At 37.3% G+C, this 25,636-nt stretch overlaps 3 protein-coding genes across 3 annotated transcripts; 2 read left to right on the top strand and 1 right to left on the bottom strand.

The window, feature by feature from the left end:
• Positions 1 to 79: 79 nt before the first annotated feature.
• On the top strand, positions 80 to 18,079 carry LOC103133366 (integrin alpha-L). The gene is made up of 31 exons (XM_007545133.2): positions 80 to 750; positions 4,180 to 4,303; positions 4,537 to 4,622; positions 5,937 to 6,007; positions 6,105 to 6,219; positions 6,293 to 6,423; positions 6,519 to 6,661; positions 6,762 to 6,915; positions 7,896 to 8,037; positions 8,137 to 8,210; positions 8,478 to 8,592; positions 8,745 to 8,887; positions 9,195 to 9,341; positions 9,426 to 9,623; positions 11,335 to 11,465; positions 11,729 to 11,889; positions 11,968 to 12,125; positions 12,220 to 12,336; positions 12,468 to 12,535; positions 12,644 to 12,785; positions 14,855 to 14,947; positions 15,084 to 15,160; positions 15,271 to 15,351; positions 15,443 to 15,518; positions 15,634 to 15,741; positions 15,838 to 15,879; positions 15,965 to 16,090; positions 16,170 to 16,283; positions 16,364 to 16,393; positions 16,481 to 16,591; positions 16,685 to 18,079. The coding sequence occupies exons 1-31, from the start codon at positions 702 to 704 to the stop codon at positions 16,883 to 16,885; spliced, it is 3,528 nt and encodes a 1,175-aa protein (XP_007545195.1). The 5' UTR covers positions 80 to 701; the 3' UTR covers positions 16,886 to 18,079.
• Positions 18,080 to 19,555: 1,476 nt separating this feature from the next.
• On the bottom strand, positions 19,556 to 20,829 carry anapc11 (APC11 anaphase promoting complex subunit 11 homolog (yeast)). Its single transcript, XM_007545120.2, has 2 exons — positions 20,516 to 20,829; positions 19,556 to 19,746 (listed from the first exon to the last, which is right to left on the bottom strand). Exons 1-2 carry the CDS (start codon positions 20,622 to 20,624, stop codon positions 19,601 to 19,603), a joined length of 255 nt encoding a protein of 84 aa, XP_007545182.1. The 5' UTR covers positions 20,625 to 20,829; the 3' UTR covers positions 19,556 to 19,600.
• A 1,932-nt stretch (positions 20,830 to 22,761) lies between these two features.
• Positions 22,762 to 24,937, top strand: LOC103133335 (RNA-binding protein 12-like). The gene is made up of 2 exons (XM_016667432.1): positions 22,762 to 22,867; positions 23,691 to 24,937. The coding sequence occupies exon 2, from the start codon at positions 24,060 to 24,062 to the stop codon at positions 24,837 to 24,839; it is 780 nt and encodes a 259-aa protein (XP_016522918.1). The 5' UTR covers positions 22,762 to 22,867; positions 23,691 to 24,059; the 3' UTR covers positions 24,840 to 24,937.
• The last annotated feature ends 699 nt before the right edge of the window (positions 24,938 to 25,636 follow it).

Genomic DNA, 25,636 nt, shown 5'->3' with positions numbered 1-25,636 from the left:
GTAATTTGTAACTGTGCGTGTGTTAGTTTACTTTGTACTGATATTGTCTAGGTATTGGTGTGCACATTTGAAAACACATTTGGAAGTTACCGAAGTCATGCAGAAAATGTTTTTCAGTTCACAAATCATGTTTTGCTCACATAAGTATCCAAAGTTACACACAAACAGACTTACACAGTTTACAAAGGCACAAATATTTATTTTCTCTCACCATCACTTCCAGGTTGGTGGTGAGTTTGTTTTACATCAAGAGGAGGTTTGAAAGTTTATTGTGAAAAAAAGTGGCTGATCTGTGAGCCCGCCCAAAAGACTTGGCATTTATGGGCATTTTTCAAGAAAAAGGCTTTTGCAAACCTAAACAGAGCTGAAACATGTTTAGCCAACAACATTCACACATGAAAAGATGTCTTTACGGGGAAGATGTTTACATTTTAAACATTTTAAGTCCCTTTAAAATAAAACCAACACAATCTGAACCAAGTGGAGTGTTTTATTGAAAGAGAAATAATTAGAAATGTTCTATGACAGTGGGAAGTATTGGGGATCGAAGTCATTTTATGCAGCTGTGAATGGGGCTCTGTGCAATAGCGGAAGTGTCCCACCCACCTGCTAAGGAAACAGCCTCGTTTTTCAACACGCACTCCAACTACTGCACACTGACACAGAAAGGCGCTGTCTGTAGACTCTGAATTCATGCCAAGATGTACGCGCCACGGCGCTTCAATCTGTTCATCTACATGATATTGGCAGGTAAGTTGAAAATAATTCATTGGTGTTATTTTTTATATTTTTTTATGTTATTCACCTAAAATTGAAAACTATGGGGTGAATTATGATTTTGATCGGAAAGTGTGGAAATCATCTGAATGGTTTAATATGAAGCAACAAAAGTAATCAGAATGTAGTTTTTATTTAAAAGTTACAGCTTTCCTTTTTACTCAAATTGTGACAAATTATGAGCTTTGTTTGTTTTTTTTTTCTTTTTATGTGGAAAGGAAACAGACTTAAGAAGAATAAAAACAGGAACTCTTCACCACAAACGGGTGCATTACAGTCTTGTGTCAGCATGATATGATCTTCGGTTTACCCAACTGATTTTCTGCTTGTTTAGAACAAACTAAGTAGTGCCAACAGCTAAAAGCACAAAAAGCTTAATATTGTGAGAACATTACTTGTAAAAAAAAAAGTTATTGCAATGGGTTTTTTTCTTTTCTGCGACGAAAAGTTTTTCTGGAAGGGCTCAGCTGTTGCCAAACCATGTGCAAAGGTGATATTGAATTATATTTACACGTCGGCCAGCCACTGAAGGCATTGTGAATAAGCACTTTGAATTGCCTTGTTGCTGAAAATGTGCTATATAAATAAAATTACCTTACCTGACCTTACCTAAAGCGGCGGCCATGAGGAGCTATTTTGTTTTTGTCTGAGGTTTTCAATTATAGGTCAGCGTTCATACTTTCTGCAAACTGATTCTTCACCGTTTCTCTAAAATGTTTAATGACTCTTACTGAAATGTGAAAACTGTTTCTGTGAATAACTGACCAGACAGTGCACAATACTTTCTACCAACAGAGGCGGAGATCTGGAAGATGTTTATTTATTAATTACAAAAATCATTTGTCATTTTAAAGCTTTAAATGTGCACTTATGTAACTTTTCTTAACACCTTTGCTTAATGTGAACAGTACGATAGTGAATCTAATGAAGGCAGTTCCTTTTTAACAAAAGAGCTTTTCAGTGTAAGAAATGATTTTATACTAAAAAAGATTTTTTTAAAAGTGCCCCTCCCCTCCCGATTTACTCATAAAGCAGCTTTGCATCAGTAGTTTTACCGAAGTTAACCCTCTAAGTATCTGTCAGAATGACTCACTGCCGAATTTACACAACATACTGTGAGAAAACGTTACTGGCTGCTAAAGTTCCCCTTTTGCTAGACTAGTTTTTATTCAAACCTTAAAAATGCTGATATTCTAAATATGGTGATAATGCAGAAATAGTGATCATGACATTGAATTAATACAGTAAGGAGAATGTTTAGGCTTAAATTTAGTGTTTTTGGGGTTCTTCTATTGTTTTTTTTAAGCACACTTATTTATTGCATTTATGAAACGGCGTGTGGGGGATGAAAATAAGTAGCTTTATTTATCTTGAATGGTGTAAACTTCTGTGAGAGCATCCTTCATTACCATTTTAATGAAGTATATTTATGGAAAAAATATGCTAAATCTCAAGTGCAGATGTTTTTTTTTAAATATATGTTTTATATCTCTGATGTTCTGTTGGTTGAACAGAGTAAAATAAGTAAATATTTAGTTTTAGCACGTTAGGCAATAGCTTAAGAACTTGCGTTGAAAACTGGAGATGACGTCCTTCCTCGGTTATGCCTCTCTAAACCCAAGTGCAGCACGTCTGCACCATGAAGTAAAAGAGGATGGTGTGAGAAGCGAGAGCAACAACTCCGGCAGCTTTTTTTCTCTTTTGCCCACAGTGTCAACTTCTCTATCAAATGACAGTAACTAGGTTGGTCTCAGCTCACTTTTGTTTCTGTTTAAAAGATTTCAGGTCTCAGTAATTAGCTTAGCCTCAGTACATACAAACAGCAATTTTAAAATTATAAATTGATTTATTATGTAGGAAAACTATCCACGTCCACCTACTCCTATGTGAAGTTGTGATAGTAATCTTTTGGTAATTTATAATTTAACAAAGATTAGATGGACTTTCTGAAAAGCTTTAATTCAGACAAGAAATCTCTTCAATAGATCCTGTCTGACAGCATGAAGTAGGTTATAATATTTTTTTTTTTAAAAGCAGAACATATTTATCCCATCTACGAAAATCCAAAAACAAATGAAAACAAAGTGGTTGGCGTCTGTTCGTCTGAGGAGGGTTCATCTATTTGGCATGCCATCGAACCTCAGTGAGAGCCATTATTTATGAATGGAGCAAACAAGAAACGCTGCAGAACCTCAAACTCAGTGACATGGTCACCATTCAAAGTTAAGAACACCAAAACCACTGTTCACCAAAAAGATCACAGAGACATGCTTCACATATTTCAGAACCCCCTTGATGAAGAAACCTTAGGGAAAACATCCCAACTTCCAAAAGTGGACGTTTTTGGAAGATACGAATCCCATTACTTCTGGAATACAACTGAAAAAAGAAAAGAACATCATCACGTCAAAAGTGGTGCAAATGTGATGGTCTGGGGCTGCATGACTCGCCCTAAATGGACCTGAGAGTTCTGCTCCCTACTGAAGGAAAATACCTGGAGACCATTTCATGACCTTAATTTCAACTGAGTCGTGCAGCAGAAGAATGATCCAAAGTGGTTCAAGATTCATTATCCTGCATGATTTAGGAGGTTTCTGCTGCCACACGCCTGACTGGTGACTGAAATAAATGGGTGATTGACAGGCTTCTGCAGCACTTGATGGCATGCAGAGGAAATTTGGAGCAGAGAGATGCCTAAAAGTTAAGGGCGTTGGACCTTGAGAACCATTAATCTGAAGCCCACCAGCTGCAGAAGAAAAAAAACATTTTGAGGTTTAGTAAAAGTCCTAACTGCGAAAAGGCAGGTGGCCTGTAATGTTTCCCATGTCATACTGTTTCCTATCAGCTATGACCTTTGCCTTTCTTAATTTTACTAATTACTAACTTTTTTGTGCTCTCGTGGCTTTAAGGAAAGTTTTCTATCTTAGCTTCTGCTTTTGACAATTGAAAACTGGAAACAAGAACTCCAGAAAGTCATTTTATTACTCTGGTATTGAAGTAGTGAATGTCCCGTGTGGATTATGACACATTTATTTTCAACTTGTTCACTTCATACAGTACACCTACTCTGTTTTATCAGTAGCTTAGTTTGTGCTGTTGCTTGTATAAATTCAGAAATGTCTGATCTAAACAGGATTTCCTGCCAAGCTAATGAAAAAAGTCCCAGAGAAATGAGAAGGCTTACGTTTAAAACGATAAATTTTACAGTTCACTCCCCGTTGTCAAAGTTCATATTACCTGATTGCTATTTATATCAGCTTGCACTTATCAAATTTCTTTCGAAAAGATAATAAATATGGTCGATCAGATTATTTTACAATGAAGACAACTTTAGAAATCCAGAAAAGGAACTTGTTCTGCTACTTTTGTGAGCTTGTAAAATGTATCTTTCGTACTTTTCAGCTGCAGCCATCCCAACTACTTCAGCTTTCAATGTTGACACAACAAACCCTTCCTTTTATAAAGGCGAGCAGAAAGATTTCTTTGGATACAAGGTGCTCCAGTACAAGTCGCCCAAGGACAAAGGGTGAGTTTGCAGCTCCAGTTCTCTTGTTCTGAGTAAATTCAGAGAAAAGTTAAGAGCGATCAGTAGACAGGAAATAACTATCTTTTAAAAAATTTCCTTTAAGAAGCTTGTGGTTTAAGCTGTATTACAATATTTCGTCATATGATCAACACTTTGGTAATTAGCAAAAACGTTTCTGTTTTCTGAGAATCATGTTTTTGCCGGTATCTCACTTGTATTTCTGTTGTTCACAGGGTGATTGTTACTGCACCGCTGCAGCAAAATGGATCAGGGGGCATCTCCAAGTACGGCCAAGATGAGACTCCATTATGGTTCAATGGTACGCGCTCGTTCACATTTAACCACTACTGCATTATACAGGAGAAGAAAAATGGCTTCCAACAGTACTGAAGTTTGAAATATAACTCAGAAAATCAAAAAAAAAAGTTGGAATGAATGCTGGTTGCAACGTAAATATGATTCAGTCATTTAAAACTCGTACTTTTCAGGAATTTTAAATTATGCATGCTTTCTTATTTTCCTGAAGTATAAAGTGATGTGATCTGCTCCACTTCCCAAAATGGGAAAGACAAAAGAACAAGGCAGTCAGTCCTCAGAAATCAGACAAAACCATATTAGGTCTCAACTGTACCGAGGAAGCAGGCATCAAACGACCAAGTGGAGTAAAGACAGTAATTTTTCTAAAAGCAGAGATGAAAGTATTTCATATTGAACCGAGCTCTGCGAGATGTTCCTAGCTTGGGATATTCTTTCATAATCTGATCCAGTTTTAAATTTCTCTACATCTTTCTCTCTGACCTGTCTGCTGTGCTCCTTGGTCTTCATGATGCTGTTTGCTCACTAATATCCAGTCGTATTTGCGTTGAGGCTAAACAACAATTTTAATAATATAAAATTTTTCCTGAGAGCACCTTTCTGAGACCTAAAGCCACCTTACAGAGAAGAATAAATAAAAAAAATAAAAACATTTATTTAAATCAGTCAACAAGTTTTAATAACAGTAAAAATGTGTGGACTATTTATTAATTATTTGACTAGCAAAGGTGGTTGGTTGCGCTGGTTTTCATTTAGGTGAATGAAATATGTTGAATTTGTAGCTGTAGCGTGGGAAAATGTGAAAAGGTTCCAGGGGTGTGAGTCAAACCAAATCTGTAGACAATGATGCATTTTATATTTATAACTTAAGTACAGCTAGTTTGGTTTCATATGTACAACAGAGCATTAGGGCCACACCAAGAGAATATTTTTAAAATTACAAGAATAAAGTAGTAAAAAGAAAAACAAGCAGTCTTACCACTGCATTAAAATGAGAACTGGCAAGTATCTTGCGAAATTATGCTTTGGTAACAGTTATAGCAGTAAGAAAATACTTAATCTTTTAACAGATCAACAGATTATTTTCAGTAGCAGAACTTTGACTCGATTGTGCAAGAAACTGTCTATTTTGAAGACGGTCTTTCTACTCTCCTCGTCTGACTCTGGCACTCTGTCGTACATCTAGTCTGTGATGAAATTAAAGGACAAATAAATGCAAGAACCTATTCAATATTCATTTACTTTCATCATCCAACCTCGTTGTGAAAACCGATCAGTTTGTCGCTATAAAGTATAACTGGAACAAAATGTTTTACAGGTTCTTCACATCCGTATTCAGCCAAGCATCTCGGCTTGTCAATAACCATGGACACAGAATCCCGGTTTATTGTGAGAAACCACACACTATCTGGGATGTTTTAGAGCAAAACTAATGTATAAACAGTGTTCCAGACCAATTTCTCTAAAATATTTTGCTCTGCTTTAGGCCTGCAGTCCAAGCCTCGCTCATCCATGCGATGAGAACGTCTACCTGAACAGTCTGTGTTACAACTTCACACATGATTTTGAGCTGCTGTCTTCTTTCAAGCCTTTGTTCCAAAGTAAGATCATGCTGTTTTTAGTATTTATATGCTGATTTATATGGTGCTCTAATATTCTGTACTTTTTTTACAGAATGCATAAAAAAGGCTGTAGATCTTGTGTTTCTGTTTGATGGATCCGAGAGCATGACCGGCACAGAATTTGAACAAAATAAAAAATTCATAATAGGCATGATGGAGAGCCTTAAAAATACATCTATCAAGGTCACTGCACTCTTTCAGCATTTAGTTAAAGTGTAAGTGGGTTAGGGTATAATCTCTAATGTTAAATTAAATCAATATTGTATATTTTTCTTTAGTTTGCAGCAGTTCAGTTCTCAACAACTTACAGAACAGTGTTCAACTTTAAGGATTACGATGATGGTAAGGCTGAAGGCAAACTTATGAAAGAAGAGCATATGAAGGGTCTAACCAACACATACAGGGCCCTTAACTTTACACTGTAAGTAAACATGCCCAAAGTCCATACAGTATACAAATTAGTTCCTGCTGATTAAGCTGAGTTGTCTTCAGCAACCCTAAACGTGCCAGCATTTCTTCAGGTACGAACTCTTGGAAAATAAAGCAGCAGGAGCCTCAAAAGATGCAAATAAAGCTGTGGTGATAATCACAGATGGAGATCCAAGTGAACTGGATAAAACTTACAGGAGTGTTGAAACCTATAACAGCAAAGAAATCATTCGAGTTGTTATTGGGGTAAGTATGAACATATTTTTCTGTATTATTAGACTCAAAGATGTGGTTGCTTTATTAGAATTTTTTTTCTCTTAAGTTCCTTGTGAAACTGAGCAAAATTAATTTCTCACCACACTATACACAGTGAAATCATTTTTCCAGAATACTGCTTTTAAATACTCCAACAAAAAATCTTTAGCATTTATGTGTTTGCCTTTCTTGCTTATTATTCGTCTCCTTCAACTATGCTTTATAAGTCTATGCATCATGGTGATTAAGGCATAGTTCCTCAACCCCAGCCCACCATTATGAAAAATAAAAAAGATCATAACTTTTAGCATTTGCTTTACATAGTTAAGAGTGTACTCAGAACATTTCACCCTAATCACCTGGGCTGAAATAAAGAAAAAAGTTTATTGAACAAGTGTACGTCCTCGTTACAAACACTTGTTCAGTAAATCCCATCACTTCAATTAGCACACTGAAGGGATTTGTCTTGCAGCAAAAACGCTGGATGAACCAGACTTGTGCAGCTGCACAACTCTCTTCCTGGTGTTTTGGCTGATTTGTTTAGACTTTCCCATCGTGTCAAACAAGAAAGCATTGTGTTTCAGGTGTGGCTGTAAGATACATCCACATGTGTGCCTCCAATTAACTCAAATGTGTTAGTTAATCAGAAGTTGGTGGAAGGAAACCCTAAAGGTTTGACCCAAGTCATACAGTTTGAAACACAGTTATCTCTGATACTGACCAAATGTACCGTATGTAAACTTCTAAATTTGAAGAAAGTTACAAAAAAAAAAACTGCAAAAAATGCTGCAGAATACTAATCAATACAGACCAATTAAAAACCACTTGTCTCTTCAGAAGAGAGTTTGCTTCCTTGGTTCAAATACCACATTGTATTTAAAACAATGCAATGTGGTATTGTTTCAAATTACAATTAAAATGGTAATTTTAATTGTCTGAAATCATGTACTATATATTTTTTTTCTTTTCAGGTTAAGATTAAAGATGATCAATTCGACAAATTAAGAACAATTGCATCAGAGCCAAAAGAAAAAAATGTCTTCAAAATTACAAACTATGATGGACTTACTGGACTACTGGAAAATTTTCAAAAACAAATCTTCGCTATTGAAGGTGATTTGTTTTTCCTGCTTTATTTTGATTAATGAGATGCTAATGATGTTTCCCTGTCCATGCGGTAGTGAAATTTTTTTCCCCTTATGTAATTTTTAGGATCTAATGGGACTCGATCTGAAGAACTGAGTAATGAAATGGCACAAAGTGGATTCAGTGCCGTCTCACACAAGGTAAATTATGCATTGGTTTAGTTGGCATATTTAATGTTTTTGTTTTCATCTGGCAAACATTTGCATCCTTTTTTTGTTCTTGAGAGTAGAGTCATAGATGTCTTCTTGAAATAAATACATTTCAAGAAGACATCAGGAAACTTCTATAAAAGGTTCTGCTTAAAAACTGAATTAATAGAAATAGACCTTGATGAGTCTCCACCAAAGGATAATTTTTCACAGATAAGTCAGGATGTGTGTGTTCTGATCAAACTTTTGTGTTGACAGGACACCTTGATTCTGGCCTCAGTGGGTTCAAAGACTTGGCGTGGGACTCTCAATGATTACCAGAATAAAAACAAGGCGATAATAGACCCAGAAATGCAAGAGGCCTCCTACATGGGTATGCTAATTATTTGCTACCTTACTCAGCTGATTTATTTTAGCTGAAATATCATTAAATAATTTAATCTGTTCCAAATTGACTGTTAATGCCGTACATTGTGCAATGTAAAAGAAAAATTCACAACAATTTGTTGCTACTCACATTTGTAGGATACTCTCTTTCTGTTGGAGAAAGAAATGGCACTTCTTTGTATTTCACGGGCGCCCCACGTTTCAACCACATGGGAGAGGTTGTAGTTTTTCGACGTGATGAAGACAAGTGGCCAATAGTCCAAAGATTAACTGTGGACCAGGTTGGGAATTGTATTTTTTTTTTTTTTTTATGTATTATATAAGCAAGTAACATGAACATGGGTTGCTCCTTTTTAAGCTTACGTCTGCCTTCAAATGTATTTTGCTTTTGACTTTTAGAAAGAGTCAAGAATTTACAGACAAGTTTCTGTTTGCAAACAAACACAAATGATTGTTTATTATTTATACTGAGAGTCAAAGTTTCAGTTTTGCAGTTGCAGAGAGGGACACAGAAAACCTCCTTGAATTTCCAGCTAATTTTTCTGAAAGTAAAAGCTCAGGAAGCAGCTCTTTACCTGTACCTTCCAGATTGGTTCCTATTTTGGTGCGGAGCTGTGCTCTGTGGACATCGACTCAGACGGTAACACTGATTTCCTGCTGGTTGGCGCTCCAATGTTTTTCCTTCCCGAGGAGAGAAAAGAAGGGTCGATCTACGTCTACGCCCTGTCTGATAAGGTGCGTCAATTGTTAAGGCTCAGATTACCAGTCACTTCTGCATGAGTTTATTACTGAGCTAAATATTGTCCTTATTGCTTGTAGATCGACCTAATGAGTGTGCTTCACGTGAAAGCACCGTCCATGGGCAGATTTGGCACCACCATATCCAGTCTTTCAGATCTGAATGGAGATGGTCTCCGCGATGTTGCAGTGGGAGCCCCCCTGGAAGAGAACAACGCCGGAGCGGTCTACATCTACCTTGGACAAAAAGGCACCGGGATGCGCAACATTTCCAGCCAGGTGACACAATCATATAAGATTCTGTCAAGTAAAGTTCACACGTTTTCTGAAGTTTTTTTTAGAGTTTAACATGTTTAGTGTTTAATACAAGAACACACTGCTGAGAGAGAAAGGTGAAGACAGTTGAAATGAAATTAAAACTATTTATCATGATGCAGTCATAAATCCAATTGACTCTGGCAGAAATATTTTTTTAGTACATGGTATAAACAAAGTAAGCTTTTTTCAAGGGCAACAGAAGGTAATACCCTCTTTCACACCAGGCTAAAACTGTCCATCAGTCTCTATTACCTGATGGACAGTTTTAGCCTGGTGTGAGAGAGGGTATGTTTAAATGTAGCACAATCACCGCAAATCTGGGACACCACATGTCCCCATGAACGCTCTCGTTATGCAACTGCTTTGCATGCCCCAGCGATGTTTGTCACTGTTGCTTTCCTGCCATACCACATGGGTACTGCTGCAGGTACCACGTCTGTGTGTTTCCTCACGAGCTACACAATTGCCCCACATACCATATATGAAAGATTTCTGCATAGGTGCTAGTTTCAGTCTTACTGCGGAAAACTGTCAGGTCCTTCTTTCAACTCATCAGCAACTTGAGAGGAGAAGAGATTTTCTCGTCAGAGTACTCTATGCACATATCTCAACAACTGGAGCAAAAAGGAATCGTGCAGACAACATCCAAAATTAGCTTTTTTTACTACTACCAGTTAGCTCATCATACCAAAACTTTTGAAATTGTTTAATGTGTTGCACTGCCATTTCAGCATAATTGTGCTATCAATACACTCTTTTCTTAACAACTGGGATATCCTAAGGCTGCTTTCACAGCATCCAACACTGCTTCAGAATACATGAAAAAAATCACATGTTCATCATTGATAAACCCCATAAGACCTCAGCAGGACTCTTCAGTGACCCTCCTCGTTCTGTAAAATTTACAGTGGTTTGTTGCAATATTTGAAAAAAGTGCTTGGTAGATTTTAAGGGTGAAAATGCTTACATTTGTTTTTTCAACCACTTTTGCCGACATGGTGTGTATGATGCTGAATATGGATCATAGGAAGCCAAGGGGAAAGTTGTCTAGACTAGAATAAGTTGGCTAAGTTCACAACACTTTAGGCAGCCTGCCTGGCTGCAGGATGACAAATTGAAGAAAAGGTTAACACAAATGGCAACCGAAGAGTTCAGAACAACTTTAGAAGAAATTAAAGGTGAACTCCAAAGTCAAGGTAGATCAGTGTCACGTCACACCATCTGTTGTTACTCGAGCCAAAGTGGACTTCATGGGAGGAAACCAAAGCATTTAAAAGCGAAACTACCACAATGCATGTTGACAGGTCACAAAGTTACTGGGACAACTGGAGTGAGCCAAAACACCTATGGACAGGTGTAGAAATTGACAGTTACAGAAATAATTTAATTTCTTCAAAAAGTTGTGCAACAAAATTTTAAGTTAAAGGTACCAACACTTTTTTCCAGGCCTGTTGAAGTACTCAAAAAAAGAAACACAATTCAGCAGCAATAATGTCTGATTTCACTGGTTAATCTTCAGTCTTTTTTCATGTATTATTACTTTTGTCAGTTTCAAATTATTTCAATGACCAATGTGGGTTTTTCCTCCATTGACACCAACTATTTTGTCAGTGTGTGTGTGTGTGTGTGCGGGTGTGTGGCAGTTTTAATAATGAAGTTTCTGCTTTTCCAGAGAATCATGGGAGCGCAATTTGATCCTGGATTGAGATTTTTTGGTCAGTCCATCAATGGAGACATTGATCTCGGAGAGGATCAATTGCCAGATATTGTGGTGGGATCCCAAGGTGCTGCTGTTGTCTTGAGGTATAACTTTGTTAGTGCACCACTACACTCTTCAAATTAAATGAAGTGTTGAAATGCAAACTTGGGTTCGTTTCTAGAATAAAAGTTAGGCTTGATGCTTTTAAAGTACTTGTAGTTTTTACCAAATTAAAACATCTGATGGTAAAAAAAAAAAATCTGAAAAGTTGCTTGTTTAAAACTGCACAGATATGTAAAAAAAATATAACTTTTTGAGGGGAGTTGCATCAAAACTGTTCACAAATCCTTTATTTGGTCTCTTTCAGGTCCAAACCTGTGTTAGATGTCAAGGCTAAGCTGTCATTTTATCCCAGTGTGATAAGCATTCAGGAAATCAACTGCTTGGACAAGACGGAGGACAAACCTTTACCAATGACTAACATAACAGCTTGCTTTGAAATGGTAGAAGTAACAAACAGCACTACAGGTGAGGATTAAAAATGGGATTTTAACCTATAGCAACTGCAAGCTTGTCATTTTAAAGGTACACTGTTGTCCACTAAAGGGCCAGGAATTGAGATCTCATTCATGATCATTGTGGATCCAATGAGGCAATCAAGTCGAGGTTTCTTCATTGAAAATGGAGCAAATAGCCGGAATATTAGACATACCCAGGAGCTGACGGACAAGGAAACATGCTTCAACTATTCCATCTCCATGAATGTATGAATAATCATAAGATTGAAATCAATCTTAGTCAAATGTTTCTGGTTTTGTCTCTTCAAGAAATGACCACAGTGTTATTTCTGTTTTCCAGAAATGCATACAAGACACATTATCTCCTGTCAACATCAAGTTAAACTTTTCCCAAGATTCCCATGAGAATTCAACAGCCATTCTTAACATAGACAGCCAAAGACGAGCTATGGTTGAGGTGGGTCCAGTAACCCAAGGGTGCTGCAGGAATGTAAAGATGGATGTGTAAAGAAAACAATGAAGATAAATGTTTATCTTTGACCAAACTTCTTGGAGTTTGTTCATTGGACAATATACATTTTTTTATAGGTTCCTTTCGAAAAACGCTGTGAAAAAGAAATCTGCATTGCTGATCTTAAAGTGGATTTTGATTTTCTGTATGTATATTGAAAAAAAACACACACACATGCACATGCATCTAGAAGAGCTTTTGTTTTTGCTTCAAACAACTCAACTGAATTTAACAAATACTTTTCCTGTTTAAGGTCTAAGGAACTATTAGTGACAAAAGAAACCACCATCAAAACATGGATAAAACTCCATAATAGGGCTGATGACTCATACAACACCAGCCTGACGATGCTCTACCCCGAAGGCCTCTCTTTCTCAATGTTGGATCAAACGGGGGTAATTTAAGTCATATTATTTTCTGGCTGTTTTAGCTGATTTTGTTTTGTTTTGTTTTTTTCAGGATGGAAAGATTACATAAAATCTAGAAAGAAGTTTAAAAAACAGAAATTGAATCCATAAGTTTGAAATGACTGTACAGATTTTAGGGATAAATTGCTTAAAAGAATGTTATGATTACAATTTCTCATGTTTAGGATTAACATAGCAATAGGAAACTTCAGTTTGCTGGGCGACTCAGTAGGTAGAGCAGGCGCACCATGTGCAGAGGCTGGGAATCCTTGGTCTGATTCCCAGCCTCAGTCCATTTGCCTCTTCTCTTTCTACCCTTTTTCCTGTCAAATTTCAGTTCATCAATGAAAATCTTTGAAAACGATAAAGAAATTACTATTGAAATCGTACGTCAGAACCACATGCAGCATCTTAGATGTTAAGTAAAAGGCTAGAAGATGCGTGCAGAAAAAAAAAAAACATAAGTCGCCCTCTGACACAAGCTCCCTATCAGTTAGTGCCAGGAAAAGTAACTATTAAATGGATATTTGATCTTCATAATGATCTGGTTTGTCAACTAAACCTGTTTGTAACTCCTGCTGAAGTTTGTAACTCCTTCAGTGTAGTCAGAGGTGTCTCAGTGGCCTCTCTCAATAATCTCCTTCCCGCACGTAGTCATCCAGTTTGTGAGGATGGCCTGCTGTAGGCAGATTGACTTTATTCCTTCCATTTCTTCTTGTTTCCGTCCTCTGATCTGTATTTGCTTGGAGTGTTCCTGTTTCTAATGGTGCCCAGAGATACTGATTAGCCAGTGATTGGACCTACAGATACAGGTGTCTTTATATTGTAGGCACCGGAGACACACTCACATGATCTCCATTCCACTCACTTTGAGACTACTGGCACTACTTTGCTGGACCTCTGTTGAATTAGGCCTGTCACCAAATAATGATGCAATCACTTATTTTATGTTGCCCAATCAATTTTCACTTTGGGTCAGTATTACGTAAATTTGACTTTTTTGAAATTCAGATCATATTATAATGTTATTCTCTCATCGAAAAAACGCACCTGGAGTGCTGCTTTGACTCTTTCATGCCTGTTTGAGAAATCCTTTAATCTCCTGTGCCAACCGTCTAGGGGTTGGCACAGGAGATTTGTCTGACCCTTCCCCACAGATTATCGGCAGCAGCAGTTAGCAAAAACAATGCTTATAAGAACGATGTTGAAGGCTTAATGGACAAACATTGTTGTGATAGAAGGTGGAGTGTCAGAAAGAACAGGAGCTTATTAAACAGACAGAGGCACAATTATGAGACATTAAATGGTAAAGTCTAATTTTTACAAAATCATGTTTGATATATTCAGCATTTCCATAACATAGCTGCTTGATTGTGCTACAAAATGGTACTATGTGTATGGAAAATACACAATACTGCACTGCCCCTTTAAAGGTTTTGTTTCATAATTTTTGGTATCAAAATGGAAAATTTTGTTGGCCATGATCGATTTGTTAAAGTAATAAAAAGGGTTAAATTTCCAAGATGGTGAATGCTTTTCATAGACATTTTACATGTAAAATGGCCTCAGCCCACTGGGTTTGAATGAGAAATTGTACACATTTTTTGAAGAATACTAATTACAAATTGTAATTGTAAATGAACACTGAATACAAGCCGGGGGAAAGTGTAATGCTGCTTCATTAAAATGTATTTACTGACATCATGGCCATCTAAAAAGCCCCAGAAAAGTTGCTTTAATTTTATGTTCACTGGAAAAACAAAATGTTAACTTCATCCTTTTTTTTGGTGACACACAACAAGTAGAGGAAACTGCAAAAAAGTTTTTTTTTTTTGAGGACTAGAAACCGACACAGGATGTGTCGGTTGTCTCGGCAGAGTTTTCACAACCAAATGCTTGAAGAAAAATCTGTCGTCTCGTTCAGAGACAGGCCTAAGCGGTTTTGGTGACTCTTACATGTGCTTAATCAAAGACACAGATTCTGTCAATGCAGCTTTGCTTTGGAACATGGAGCTTTACAGCAGTTAAGCTTGATTTAACTTTTCTCTCCTCATCAGAACAAGAAACTAACTCAAATCTGCGCGGATCAAGAAAAACTTAATGAAACCGTTTGTGGGATAAGCCTTCCTGTATATCGCAGCAAATCCTCTGTGAGTCATACTGCAGCCAAACATCCTCCTTAGCGACACAACAGAGTTTGTGAAGAGCTCTCTGAATGACAAACTTTAACAGCATGTCTTTCTACCAGAACCAAATTTAACATAATTTTCTCTTGTTCCATAAAAGGCTGTTTTTACTGCTTCTTTTCGCATCAAAGATTTTGAGTGGAATGACACAATGCTGATGACAGTCTTTGCAAAAAGGTACTCTTTTTTTTTTAAAGCAATTCCCAATAGAAGTAAGTTACAAATTTTCTGGGAAGCAAAATGTTCTATTATCAACACTTATAAGATTTTATCCTTTGCATTCTTAGTGAAAATTCAAACTCCAGCGAGAGTTCTTCTGTGACCAAAAGTATTCCTGTAAAGTATTCTGTTGAAATGACAACATCAGTGTAAGTAGTGTGACATACATCCACAGTATCTCCAACTGTATTATATGAAGGTTTCCTGTGTTTTGCAATGGTTTTTCTTTTGTTTTTTCAGAAATGACACATCTGTTGAGAACCTGGAGTTCACTCCAGAAAATTATAAAGCACAAAAAATGATAACTGTATACAAGGTAAGTGATTTAAAATATGATGCAATTGTATCACCTTGAAGCAGAAACATATTAGTTTATCATAGAAAAAACATACCTGTTTATTCAGAATGATGTGGCTTCTTATTATTTACAGATATACAATGCAGGTTTTAAGGATTTTCCCATCAACGTGTCCCTCTTCTTCCAAGAGCAACTGGAACACGACTTTGAAATTAAAAACTATAGAGTTATTGTCGAGCCTGTAAGTTGTCCAATTGTTTCAACACTTCTCATTTAACTTCTACCGCTTGTCTTATTTGCAAGCTTTTAATATGTAAATTTTTCTCATGTTTTTAAGAACAATACACAGTGCTCAAAAATGTCCACCCCAAAAGCTGAGGTTAGTGTAACAGATTGGGACTTAAAACTATGTTGTCATACCATGAGTAAATTACTATGTGATACAAAGTATTATTTTGTTGCAGGGCTGCCCATGGAAAGAAAACTGTGTGGCCATAAAATGCGATACATTTATGTTAAAAAACTATTCAAATGTTTACGTTTCCCTGTTGGGGGTTGTGCATTTCCGAAATCTGGAAAACTACGAATCGGTATGTACTGCAATGAGTTAAGACAAAATACACCACTGTGACATCCCCTCAACTGTCCTGTCCTGCTCTTTCTCTAAAGAATATGCCCTTTCTGAAAAAATATACTGGAGTCCACGGAGAGGTCAAATTTAACAGCACTATAAAAGTTCACTATAATGGTACTAGATACGTGCTGTCTTCCCAGAAAAACGAGGTATGTACATTTTGAACTGCTGAGATACCTTCTCAAAGGTGCAGTTTTGAAGGTAATTGTAATCTGATTTTTCGTTTCAGAAAAACAAGGACTACACAGTGCAACAATCAGTATGTACAACTCTCATCGATGCCTACGTAGTTAAAACAAATTAATCGTTTTATGTAAAGCATAACCTGTTTTTTCTCTGCTAACAGGCTACAGTTACAGTTGAGTTTAAGGTGCCTCAATATAGATATCTGATCATTGCGACTGGAGTGGTACTGGGATTTATCCTTCTGATCATACTCACAGTCATCATGTGGAAGGTGAGATTTCTATGTCCAGCTTTGGAGCCTGTTGGGAATTAAGACATGGTTTTGGTGTTTGGTCTAAATGGCTGCATTTGTGCCTGTCCTTAGTGCGGCTGCTTCAAGAGGAAAACCATTGAGGAATTCGAAGAGAAAAAGGCTGACTTCCCTGCTCAGACAAAAACCTCATCTGTGCCATCTCATAATAAATCTGAACAAGTGGAAGAGGAAAAGAAACCTCTTAATGCGGACAAGGACAAAGTCAAACCCTCAGTTAATACTGAAGGAGACTGTGAAAAAGTGGGTTTTTAGGGCCAAACCAGCTCAAACGTGGCGAAAGTTGGGACTAAAATTTAGAGGTTATTTTGGATTTTTACAAAGTTTTTTTTCTTCTCTTTTTTATTTTTTTTTATTTTTACATTTTCAAAAACAAAAAACGGAAATGAGCAACTAAATCAATTTATGTGTCTTGCAATGAGTGATCAGATTTAGTTGAGTCCGAAAGCTGAGAAACAAAACCAGCATAGTTTAGCAGCCTAATGGAGTCCCGTCTTCACTGACGTCTCTTTTTCAGCGAGATACACTCTCATGTTGCAGCAGCTGAGTTGGTGGATGATCTTCCAATAAAATGAGGGGCCCTCGATTTCAGCTTTTTAAGATGCAACTTGTGTGGGAGCTTTATTTTCATATATGTTTCATATCTTTACTAAAGTGAGAGAAAGAAAGAAAAAGGGGTACACTGTGTTGATGCTGAATTGTGATAATTTGGTTCAGCTTCTTATGCGGATTCGGTTAGATTGTCCAAGTAAATTTTTCTGTTTGACTTGATCTCAGACTCTGAAGGGACTGCAGCGCAGAGCAGAGCCTTTCTTTGAGCTGTTCTTGCCTGAAGCAGGGAACAAGACTGCGCTGGATGTATGAATGATGTAATATAAATACAAATGCCTTGCAGAAAACTCTGAATCGAACACCATTTACCAGGATGCTTATTGTGGTTTATGGTTTCTGTCTTTTCTGTTTGTCTGCAAGGAGTTTTAGTGTAAGATTGTATTATTGACTGCTTTTGTTTTAATTTGATTTGCATTTCTTGTTTTATGTACTGTTTAATTTCATTTATTGGATTGAGGTGTTTATTTCCTATCAACCAAGCTTTGAAGTCTGATTGCACCATATATAATTGTTCAATGTACGCCAGAGTTTGGTTTACTGGTACATTCTAGCATCCTGCTGTTGTGTGTGTGTGTGTGTGTGTGTGTGTGTATGTGTGCGTGCATGCGTGTGTGTGTGTGTGTGTAAATTGCTGATTGCTAAAGAAGTGAAGCAAGACAGCTTTTATTTATCATCAGTCATTATATAGTGATTCAGCCATATGTTGTTTCACACTGGAATTAAAGCATTTACCTTATCCTCATTTCAAAGTAAGACTGTCAGCAGTGCTTTTAGGACAACATGTTTGTGTAGTATTTTGAAAATGTATTAAATAAAATATTAGCTTTTTCCTGGAAATATGTTTTGCTTTTGCAGACGTCAGTTTTAATGAAACGACTTAAAAATGATCATGTCGTGTTGCACTTAAAACCTGAAACAGTATTTGCACATCCAAATTCAATAACTTAGAACACTAATAAAAAGCTTATTTATTTCAACGTATAGCTCTATTCACTAAAGTGAATATAGATATGCATAATTTCCGCTGATTGGTGTTTACAGCCTTAATTTCTATTTACTATGATGATTTTATTATTATTACTACTACTGTTATTAATACTACTATGATTAATACACATTTAAGATTAGAATATTACATTAAACCAATAAAAAACATAGTTAATGCAGAACAGAGGGCTTAATGAAAATTATGCTTAACACCACCATAAAGGTTATTGCCAGCAGGTAGTTTTAATCTGACAAGCCTCATCAAAATGCATATTCTAATTTACTGAATATTACCGTACACAATAGGCACATTACGTTTTTGTCTGGCAATAAGTCAAAATTACATAACTGATCAAAATTTTCAAAGTGTGCTTGTTGGCATTACAGCAGGCACAAAGGATTTGTGTTTTTTTTCTATCAGTACATTATCATGAAGAATATTGTCACATCTGTGTAATTCTCATTCATGTTTGGGATTTTAGTGTTTTACCACAGTAAAACCAGAGTAACCGTGACATCTAGTGGCATGATTTTGAAACTGCAAGACATTTTGAACATTTGAGATGAAGATTGCTGCGTCAACAAGGGCCCTCAATAACATGAGCTGTAAGCTTTGTGATAATCACTTGTCGTTGTGACAATCACAACTAATACAAAAAAGTTGCCATTTTTATATTAGTTTTATTTATTCATTTTTGTGTACAAAACCTTATCACTAGCTGTTTTACAAGCATAATTTAATTCATTACATGTATTTTATTAATAATATGATGTGCAACAACTGTTTTGCTCCGAACATGAACTTATTGCCCAATACCAGCTGATACAGCACAGGAAAGTGGAACCTAGATCGGTAGCCTCTGCTCAATCCAATAACACGATCAGACTTGGGTCTGATATTAATATTCGACTCCAACCAGGATGTATTTTTCTGCTTCAAATGTGTTTTAATTGTGTAGGAATAACAAGATTTTTTGCAGCATCAAAAACTGGACAGAAATGCTTTGGGTCAGATTTCTTGAAGAAAAAAAACTGAGTAAATTTTCATTTAGTCCTGCTGCAAGTTAAAAGAGATTAAAAAGTGCATCTATGTCAAATTAATTAAACATTTTAAAAGTAGGTTTTCCAGAAACATCAACCACTCATGAATGTTTTCGTCCAAGTTGCTCCTGAAAGTTATGTTGTGTGTTAAGACTTTATTACAAACTTAACAGAAATTATATCAAAAATATCCACAACATTAAACAAGCAGGAAACTCTGTGGTTTACAGGCGGTAAAAAAAATAAAAAAAAATAAATAAAAAAAACACACAAAAAACGAGAGAATTCTTGTGAAGCGTCCATCTTTATAGTCCACATAGTCGACCGGAGTCACTCTTTGAACTTCCACTCCTGACGACACATGGGGCACTGCTGCTGGACTTGCTGGGAGTTCAGCCACTTCAGGATGCAGTGCATGTGGAAACAGTGAGAGCACTGACCCCAGACCAGCGGGCAGTCGTCTCCAGGAACTTTACCTGCAAAATAAGAAGTATATTACAAAACCATTAAGAGTGCACACAACAGAGGTACATAATCTGAACCCATAGATACAATGCTAAATACTAAGCATTTATTTCAGCGTATGATGTTATTGGCAGTCATTGCACCACAAACAATGTCATAGCAACGTTTTTCAGATACTACTGCTTGCTGTTGACAATAGGTTGGTTCTAAAGTATTTAGCCTCCTTTTTCAAGCATTTTTGATTGGCCTTTAAAATTACGAAAAGAAAAGACTTATTGCAATGTGGATTGATCTCAGCTGATAAGGTTAGTACAGCAGACAACTGGCCATCTTTTACAAATTAAAGAAAATGTAATAAACTTTACAGGGCAGCTACATACAGAATGTTCCACACGAATGTATTTTGAATAGTTAGACACCCATACAGTTTATTTAAACTTTGCTATATTAAAACTCGATGTCCTAAGGATACAAAGGACCTAGTGTCTGTTCAAGTTGTTCAATATTTAGCCCAGTCTTACTTATTTAGCCCAGTCTTACTTATTTAGCCCAGTCTTACTTATTTGTTTCGCTATTTATCACTTAGATGTGGTAACAATTCTTTTATCTAATATGAGCATTAGGGTTTCATAAAAATATTCAAATGAATGAGTTTTATGAGTTGTAAGGAACTTAAGCTAAATGTTTAGAACATGAAGGGTATTTGGACTTTAGGCTAACATTAAGTGGTCAAGTAGACAGGCAGTATGTAGGACAGCAGCCCCCTGCTCAGGTACTCACAGTCCGGACAACATCCGTTGAAAGGCATCCTGCAGATGCCGCAGTTTTCATCGTTAGCCACCCAGGACCAGGAGGCCACTCCGTTCCACTGCCTTATCTTCACCTTCATTCTCTCCGAGCTGCTGTTCAAACCCGAGTCAAACACTGCGGTTCACAGTCCAGCTTCTCAATAAATTACATGTCAAACATAAAACAATTGGACTCTGGAAGTAGTATAGATTAACTCTTCGTTAATCAGCTACATTGAATTGAAGACTTCTTCTTCTTCTTCTTCTACTTCTTCTTCTTGAGCTTTTTCTTTTTTTGTTTTGGCGGTTGGCTGGCAAACAACTTTTAGGTGCATTACCGCCACCTTCTGAATTGGAGTAGGAATCATAATCTGTTTCTTACCACCGCATTCTTATCTATCTTATTTTATTTTATTTTATATTTTCATTTGTATATATACTTTAAATATGGGCCATTAGCTGGTTCCCAGGATGCCAGGAGCCAAACCCTACAAAGGAAAAATAAGAAGTCGTTCATCCTCCTACCAGAAGGGGCAATATTTTGGAGGAAGTAAGTAGAAACCAAACGGCCTTTTTCCAGCATAACTTCGGTTTCATTCGTTTATTACATGATATTGCAGAGTTAAGCGCATTAATTAATTGCTTAATCGTGTTTAGGCGTTTTATTTTAACTTTAAAGGAATACAACTACTTCAAGAAAGTGGAGTCATCCCACGTAAACGGTAAGTTAACGGGATATTATTAAGTAGATGCATAAACAAAACTCACCTCATTCTTACAGCAACCCATTTTAAATTGATTAAACTAAATGCATTGCTTTCGTCTTAAATCATCAGTCTGTTACTTACAGTTTATGTTACATTTGTAAAGTTTGGATCTTCACACTATATCGCATTTGACCTCTGAACGGTTAGCTTCATTTTAGCTGAGGAGCACCGCTGAAGTTAGCACCCAGTTCAGCACAGCCCCGTCGGCTAGAGAAACTGATCCTCGTAAGGAATTTGTACCATTTAATTGACAATGGTGGTGAACGGACTTAGAAGTTATTCTACACTTCTTGCATATTTTACCGTAAAGTTCGAGATATGACAACCGGTTATTCTGTTTATGAACTGACAGAATTGGTCAACTTCAATAAATGTTATCTTACATTTCAACTAGGTGCAATGTGTAACTGGAGCCCTTTATAAGGATAATTTGTTAGATGACTAATGTGGAGCTTGTAGCAACACACTCACCATGTGGGCAGCACAACGATGAATGGGCTGTGGACATTCACCATATGACCACTGTTAGTAACTGTGGAAGGTCTGTCATGCTGTGGGCCTTTTTGATTTTTCTTCTTTTGCTAGTGCAAGGTATCAAGAGCAGGATATGAGTGAAAATCTGTTGTACTTTGCCAAAAGGGCCTCCATTTGGCCTTTCAAAAGAATAATGGTCTAACATAGATGGAAATGGTTCATGAGACACAAAATAACCTTTCTTTTGTTTCCCCTTTCTTTTTAGCCTTAAATGTGAAAGGATGTATTCACAAGGATCTGACTACAGCTACAGGCGGCAGGATGGTGACAGAAATTCAAGACAGAAGTGGGATGATTATGATGACAGACGGGAAGACAGGCACAACTTCTGCAGTAATACTCCTCGGGCCTCTTATTATAAATACAGCAACGAAGGACACGGTAGCACAACCAGGTCAAGCAAAAGTCAAGATTACAGCTCGTCTCCTAAAACACTCTGCAGCTCAGATTCAGTAAGCAGACAGTGGAGTAGAAAGAGCCCGGTGAGGAGGCGTTTGTCCCCACCTGGTTGGGATGTGCCTGAAGTGAAAAGGCGAAGGCAAACAGAAGAAGGTGATGTGGATTATAGATATAAACGGGACTCCCCAGAGAAAGCTCACAGGCTGTCACCAGCAAGTTTTTCACGTAACCAGCAGTTAGGATATTCGTCGTCACATGAAGATCATGCCAGATACAGGAAAATGTCGCCATATTCCAGATCCAGGAATCAACGTGAAGAGTTGCCTCACAAATACCAGTATGAGGATTTCTGTGACAGAGATTTATCTGATCGTTTCGAAGGAAGTGCTTATCAGAATAGACCTGGGTATTCGCTAGAGAGGACCCTCTCACCAGACGACACTACAAAGGTCAGTTGTGAGTTTTAATGCTTTTGACAGACATTACATTTAAAATTAAGTTCATTTGATGAATAAAAATGTTCAAATATGTAATAGATTCAAGCCAAGAGGAGAGAGAGAATACCCAACCCCTCGACATCCGGGTATTATGATGAATATTATGAAAGCAGAACCACGGTGCCTCTAAATGGATCCAGTGGACAGGTACGTTGTCTTCTTAGGTGTTTTTTTTTTTTCACTTTAGCTTTTTGACCACAACCAGAAGACCTGAGTGATCTGGAAGATTGATATGACAGCAGCTGTATAATATATTTTGAAGCCAAACCATTCAGTGATTTCTAAACTAACAACAGTATTTTAAAGTCTATTCTCTGGCCTGCGGGGATCCAGTGTAGGGACTTTAGGACCGGTTTGATGTGCTCTATCTTCTTGGTTTTAGTGAAAATGTGAGCAGCGACGTTCTGGATCAGCTGCAACTGTCTTAATTATTTTTTTAAGCAGACCTGTAAGGACACTGTTGCAGTATTCAATGTGACTAAAGATAAATGCATGGTTGAGTTTCTCGAGACGTTTTGTAGAGACTTTAGTTATTTAATCCCAGAAATGTTCTATCAGAAGACATGATTTTATTCTGATAGAAGGGTGACTTTGAAATTGTCTTCATGTGATAATTGTCTTTAAATTTATCTGTTATGTCTCTACCAGATACCTAATCAAATCTATGCTTTCATGTGAGTTAAATTGGAGAAACTCAAGCAGGCTGGAAGGCCAGTTTCTGGGGTTATTAATGTGTCCTTTTTGTAGGACTTGTGATTCCTGATATGCAATGTAAAGCAGCACTATTTACGTTTTTCTAACTAAAATGTAAAGTTCCTATTTTTTTCCCTTGCGTGACATCTTTAAACACGGAAACATTGCTGCAGTCTTATTCATTTCTCTGTGATCAGAAAACGTCAGCAGAATATCTGCCTCATCATTGAAATAATGTTTTGAATTCTAAAGTTGTGACTTCTGTGTTTCCCATCAGTCTTTTAAAAGCGACGCCCCTTCACAGAGAGCCGCACTCCCTGACGACAAGTCGTCCAAAGGCTTCCAACGCTTTCTTGAGGTGCTCAACAAGGGCGTGAATGTTGACGTTCTCACTCAGATAGTAAGTCAGAGCCCTACACCACAGTGTGATGGGCCCATTATTCCGAGGTCTTTTGTGAAAGTTGCAGATCAACAGTGGTCTCCCAGTTGCACTGAGAGGCAACAGAAATCATACAAAGACAACAGCTACTGGAACGAAAGCAAGGGCTCCCTCAGATCGACATCTCCGCTTCATCATCGGTCCGCTAGTCCAGACAGGAATGTCGTGTCTGTTGGCAGCAAATCCCCTTCGGTGGAAAAGACGACTATGACACCTGAAGATGAGCAAAAGCGCAAGCAAATGCAAGACGTTTTGCAGGCTATCGGCGTGGATTTGGGATTGGAGGAGCTCGGTCAAATGTCCCATCGAATCCAGGAGCGTCTTTATGGTAAGAGGGATAACGAGCGTGGCCGCAGATTAAGTAGAGAAAGAGGTGTTGGACAGACGTTCACCGAGGGACGCAGAAGTAGATCGTCGTCAAGCAGCTCTAGTTTTAGCCAACCACGTCAAAGTTTTTATACAAGGAGAGACTCCTTAAGCAATCCAAGGGACGAAGCAGACCTGCAGCGATCTGAACGCAGTCCGGAGTTAACAAGGAGGATTTTTGAGGATGGTCAGAGCAGTGAGAAGAGTAAAATAAGCACAGTGAAGAGCATCCCTGTACTGAATGTTTCTTCCAAACCTATCCCTGCTGCAAGGCAACCTTCTCCGGCACTGATGTCTCCAATGTCTCTAATTCCTCCAAGGCTACCGTATACTCCCATCAACCATCCACTACCGTCATACCCGACTGTTCCTCCACCTCCGCTTCCTTTCCTTCCTCCTGCCGGACCAGGAAGTTTCCTTCCCCATGTGCCTCCCATGCTCCCCCATCCTCCCTTTCCACCTCCAAATGTCTTTCCTCCGCTGCACCCTCAGGGGAGACCGTCATTCTCACCGAACCTGGAGCTTTGCAATCCAACAAACATAGATGCTCAACCGGCCATGAAAACAAAGCAAATATCAAGAACACAAGGAAGGCCCCGCTTCCTGCAGGTTATTAAGTAAGTGTGATATGTCATTGTTTATATGCTTTTTTTTATTATTATTATTTGGAAAACACTGAAATAGACGTAGTTTGTAGCTTTTTCTTATTTGTTTTGTAAAATGCACAAAACAAACAATGTAACCTGGTTGGAGGTAATTTGTAAAAAAAAACAAAAAAAAAAAACAAAAAAAACTGTTCAGTTAATGGTCATAAAGCAAAGTAAATAGATTTTGCTTGAAGTCATCGTTTCCACCTAAGAATGACACATTATTGCATTTGATGAAAGAGAATAAACACTGGACATCTATCATAACTAAACCAGCAGTTGAGTTTAGTGCGTAAAGATTGACATCTGTTTGGTATCCAAAGTTAATAAATTCTGAATTCTGCCATGAGTCCAGCTCTGGCTTAGAAAAATTTTCTTTTGCATGCATATATTTCTTTTTGGGTTTTTTTTTTGACTGATTTTGCTAACATAAAGAAAGACTATTGAATTGTCTTGTCAGGTTTACCTCATTATTTGTGAGCTTGTAGTTGCCACTTGTTTAATAATATGAAGTGTACAACATTAAAAAGTTTTTCAAAGGAAACTTTGAATCATTTGTTCTTTGATTACTGATTTTTTTTAATGCAGTGAAAGTAGGTGTTCTTTTAATAACAATACGGTCTTGCAATTGTTAGTCCATATTGCTATTTTTACCGTTGTCAAGATTAAAAAAATTCTGCAGTTTCCACATACATTTCTTTTTCAAATGTGGTTGAAAGCAGAAGTAGTGACTGGCGACAAGCAAAAGCTGTCTTGTCTAATCACATATAA

The sequence above is a fragment of the Poecilia formosa genome, unplaced genomic scaffold (genome assembly GCF_000485575.1).
Source record: "Poecilia formosa unplaced genomic scaffold, Poecilia_formosa-5.1.2 Scaffold11, whole genome shotgun sequence".
In the NCBI taxonomy this organism is placed as follows: Eukaryota; Metazoa; Chordata; class Actinopteri; order Cyprinodontiformes; family Poeciliidae; genus Poecilia; species Poecilia formosa.
This window is presented reverse-complemented; position numbering and strand designations above follow the sequence as displayed.

What these genes read in the sequence shown, in the direction of transcription:
- LOC103133335 (XM_016667432.1), top strand. Translation starts at nt 24,060, where the DNA reads ATGACACCTGAAGATGAGCAAAAGCGCAAGCAAATGCAAGACGTTTTG.
- anapc11 (XM_007545120.2), bottom strand. Translation starts at nt 20,624, where the DNA reads ATGAAGGTGAAGATAAGGCAGTGGAACGGAGTGGCCTCCTGGTCCTGG. An exon ending in CAACGGATGTTGTCCGGACT is followed by an intron (nt 19,747 to 20,515) that starts GTGAGTACCTGA and finishes CTTATTTTGCAG; the next exon opens with GTAAAGTTCCTGGAGACGAC.
- LOC103133366 (XM_007545133.2), top strand. Translation starts at nt 702, where the DNA reads ATGTACGCGCCACGGCGCTTCAATCTGTTCATCTACATGATATTGGCA. An exon ending in TCAGTGCCGTCTCACACAAG is followed by an intron (nt 8,211 to 8,477) that starts GTAAATTATGCA and finishes TTGTGTTGACAG; the next exon opens with GACACCTTGATTCTGGCCTC. An exon ending in TGTCCACCCCAAAAGCTGAG is followed by an intron (nt 15,880 to 15,964) that starts GTTAGTGTAACA and finishes ATTTTGTTGCAG; the next exon opens with GGCTGCCCATGGAAAGAAAA.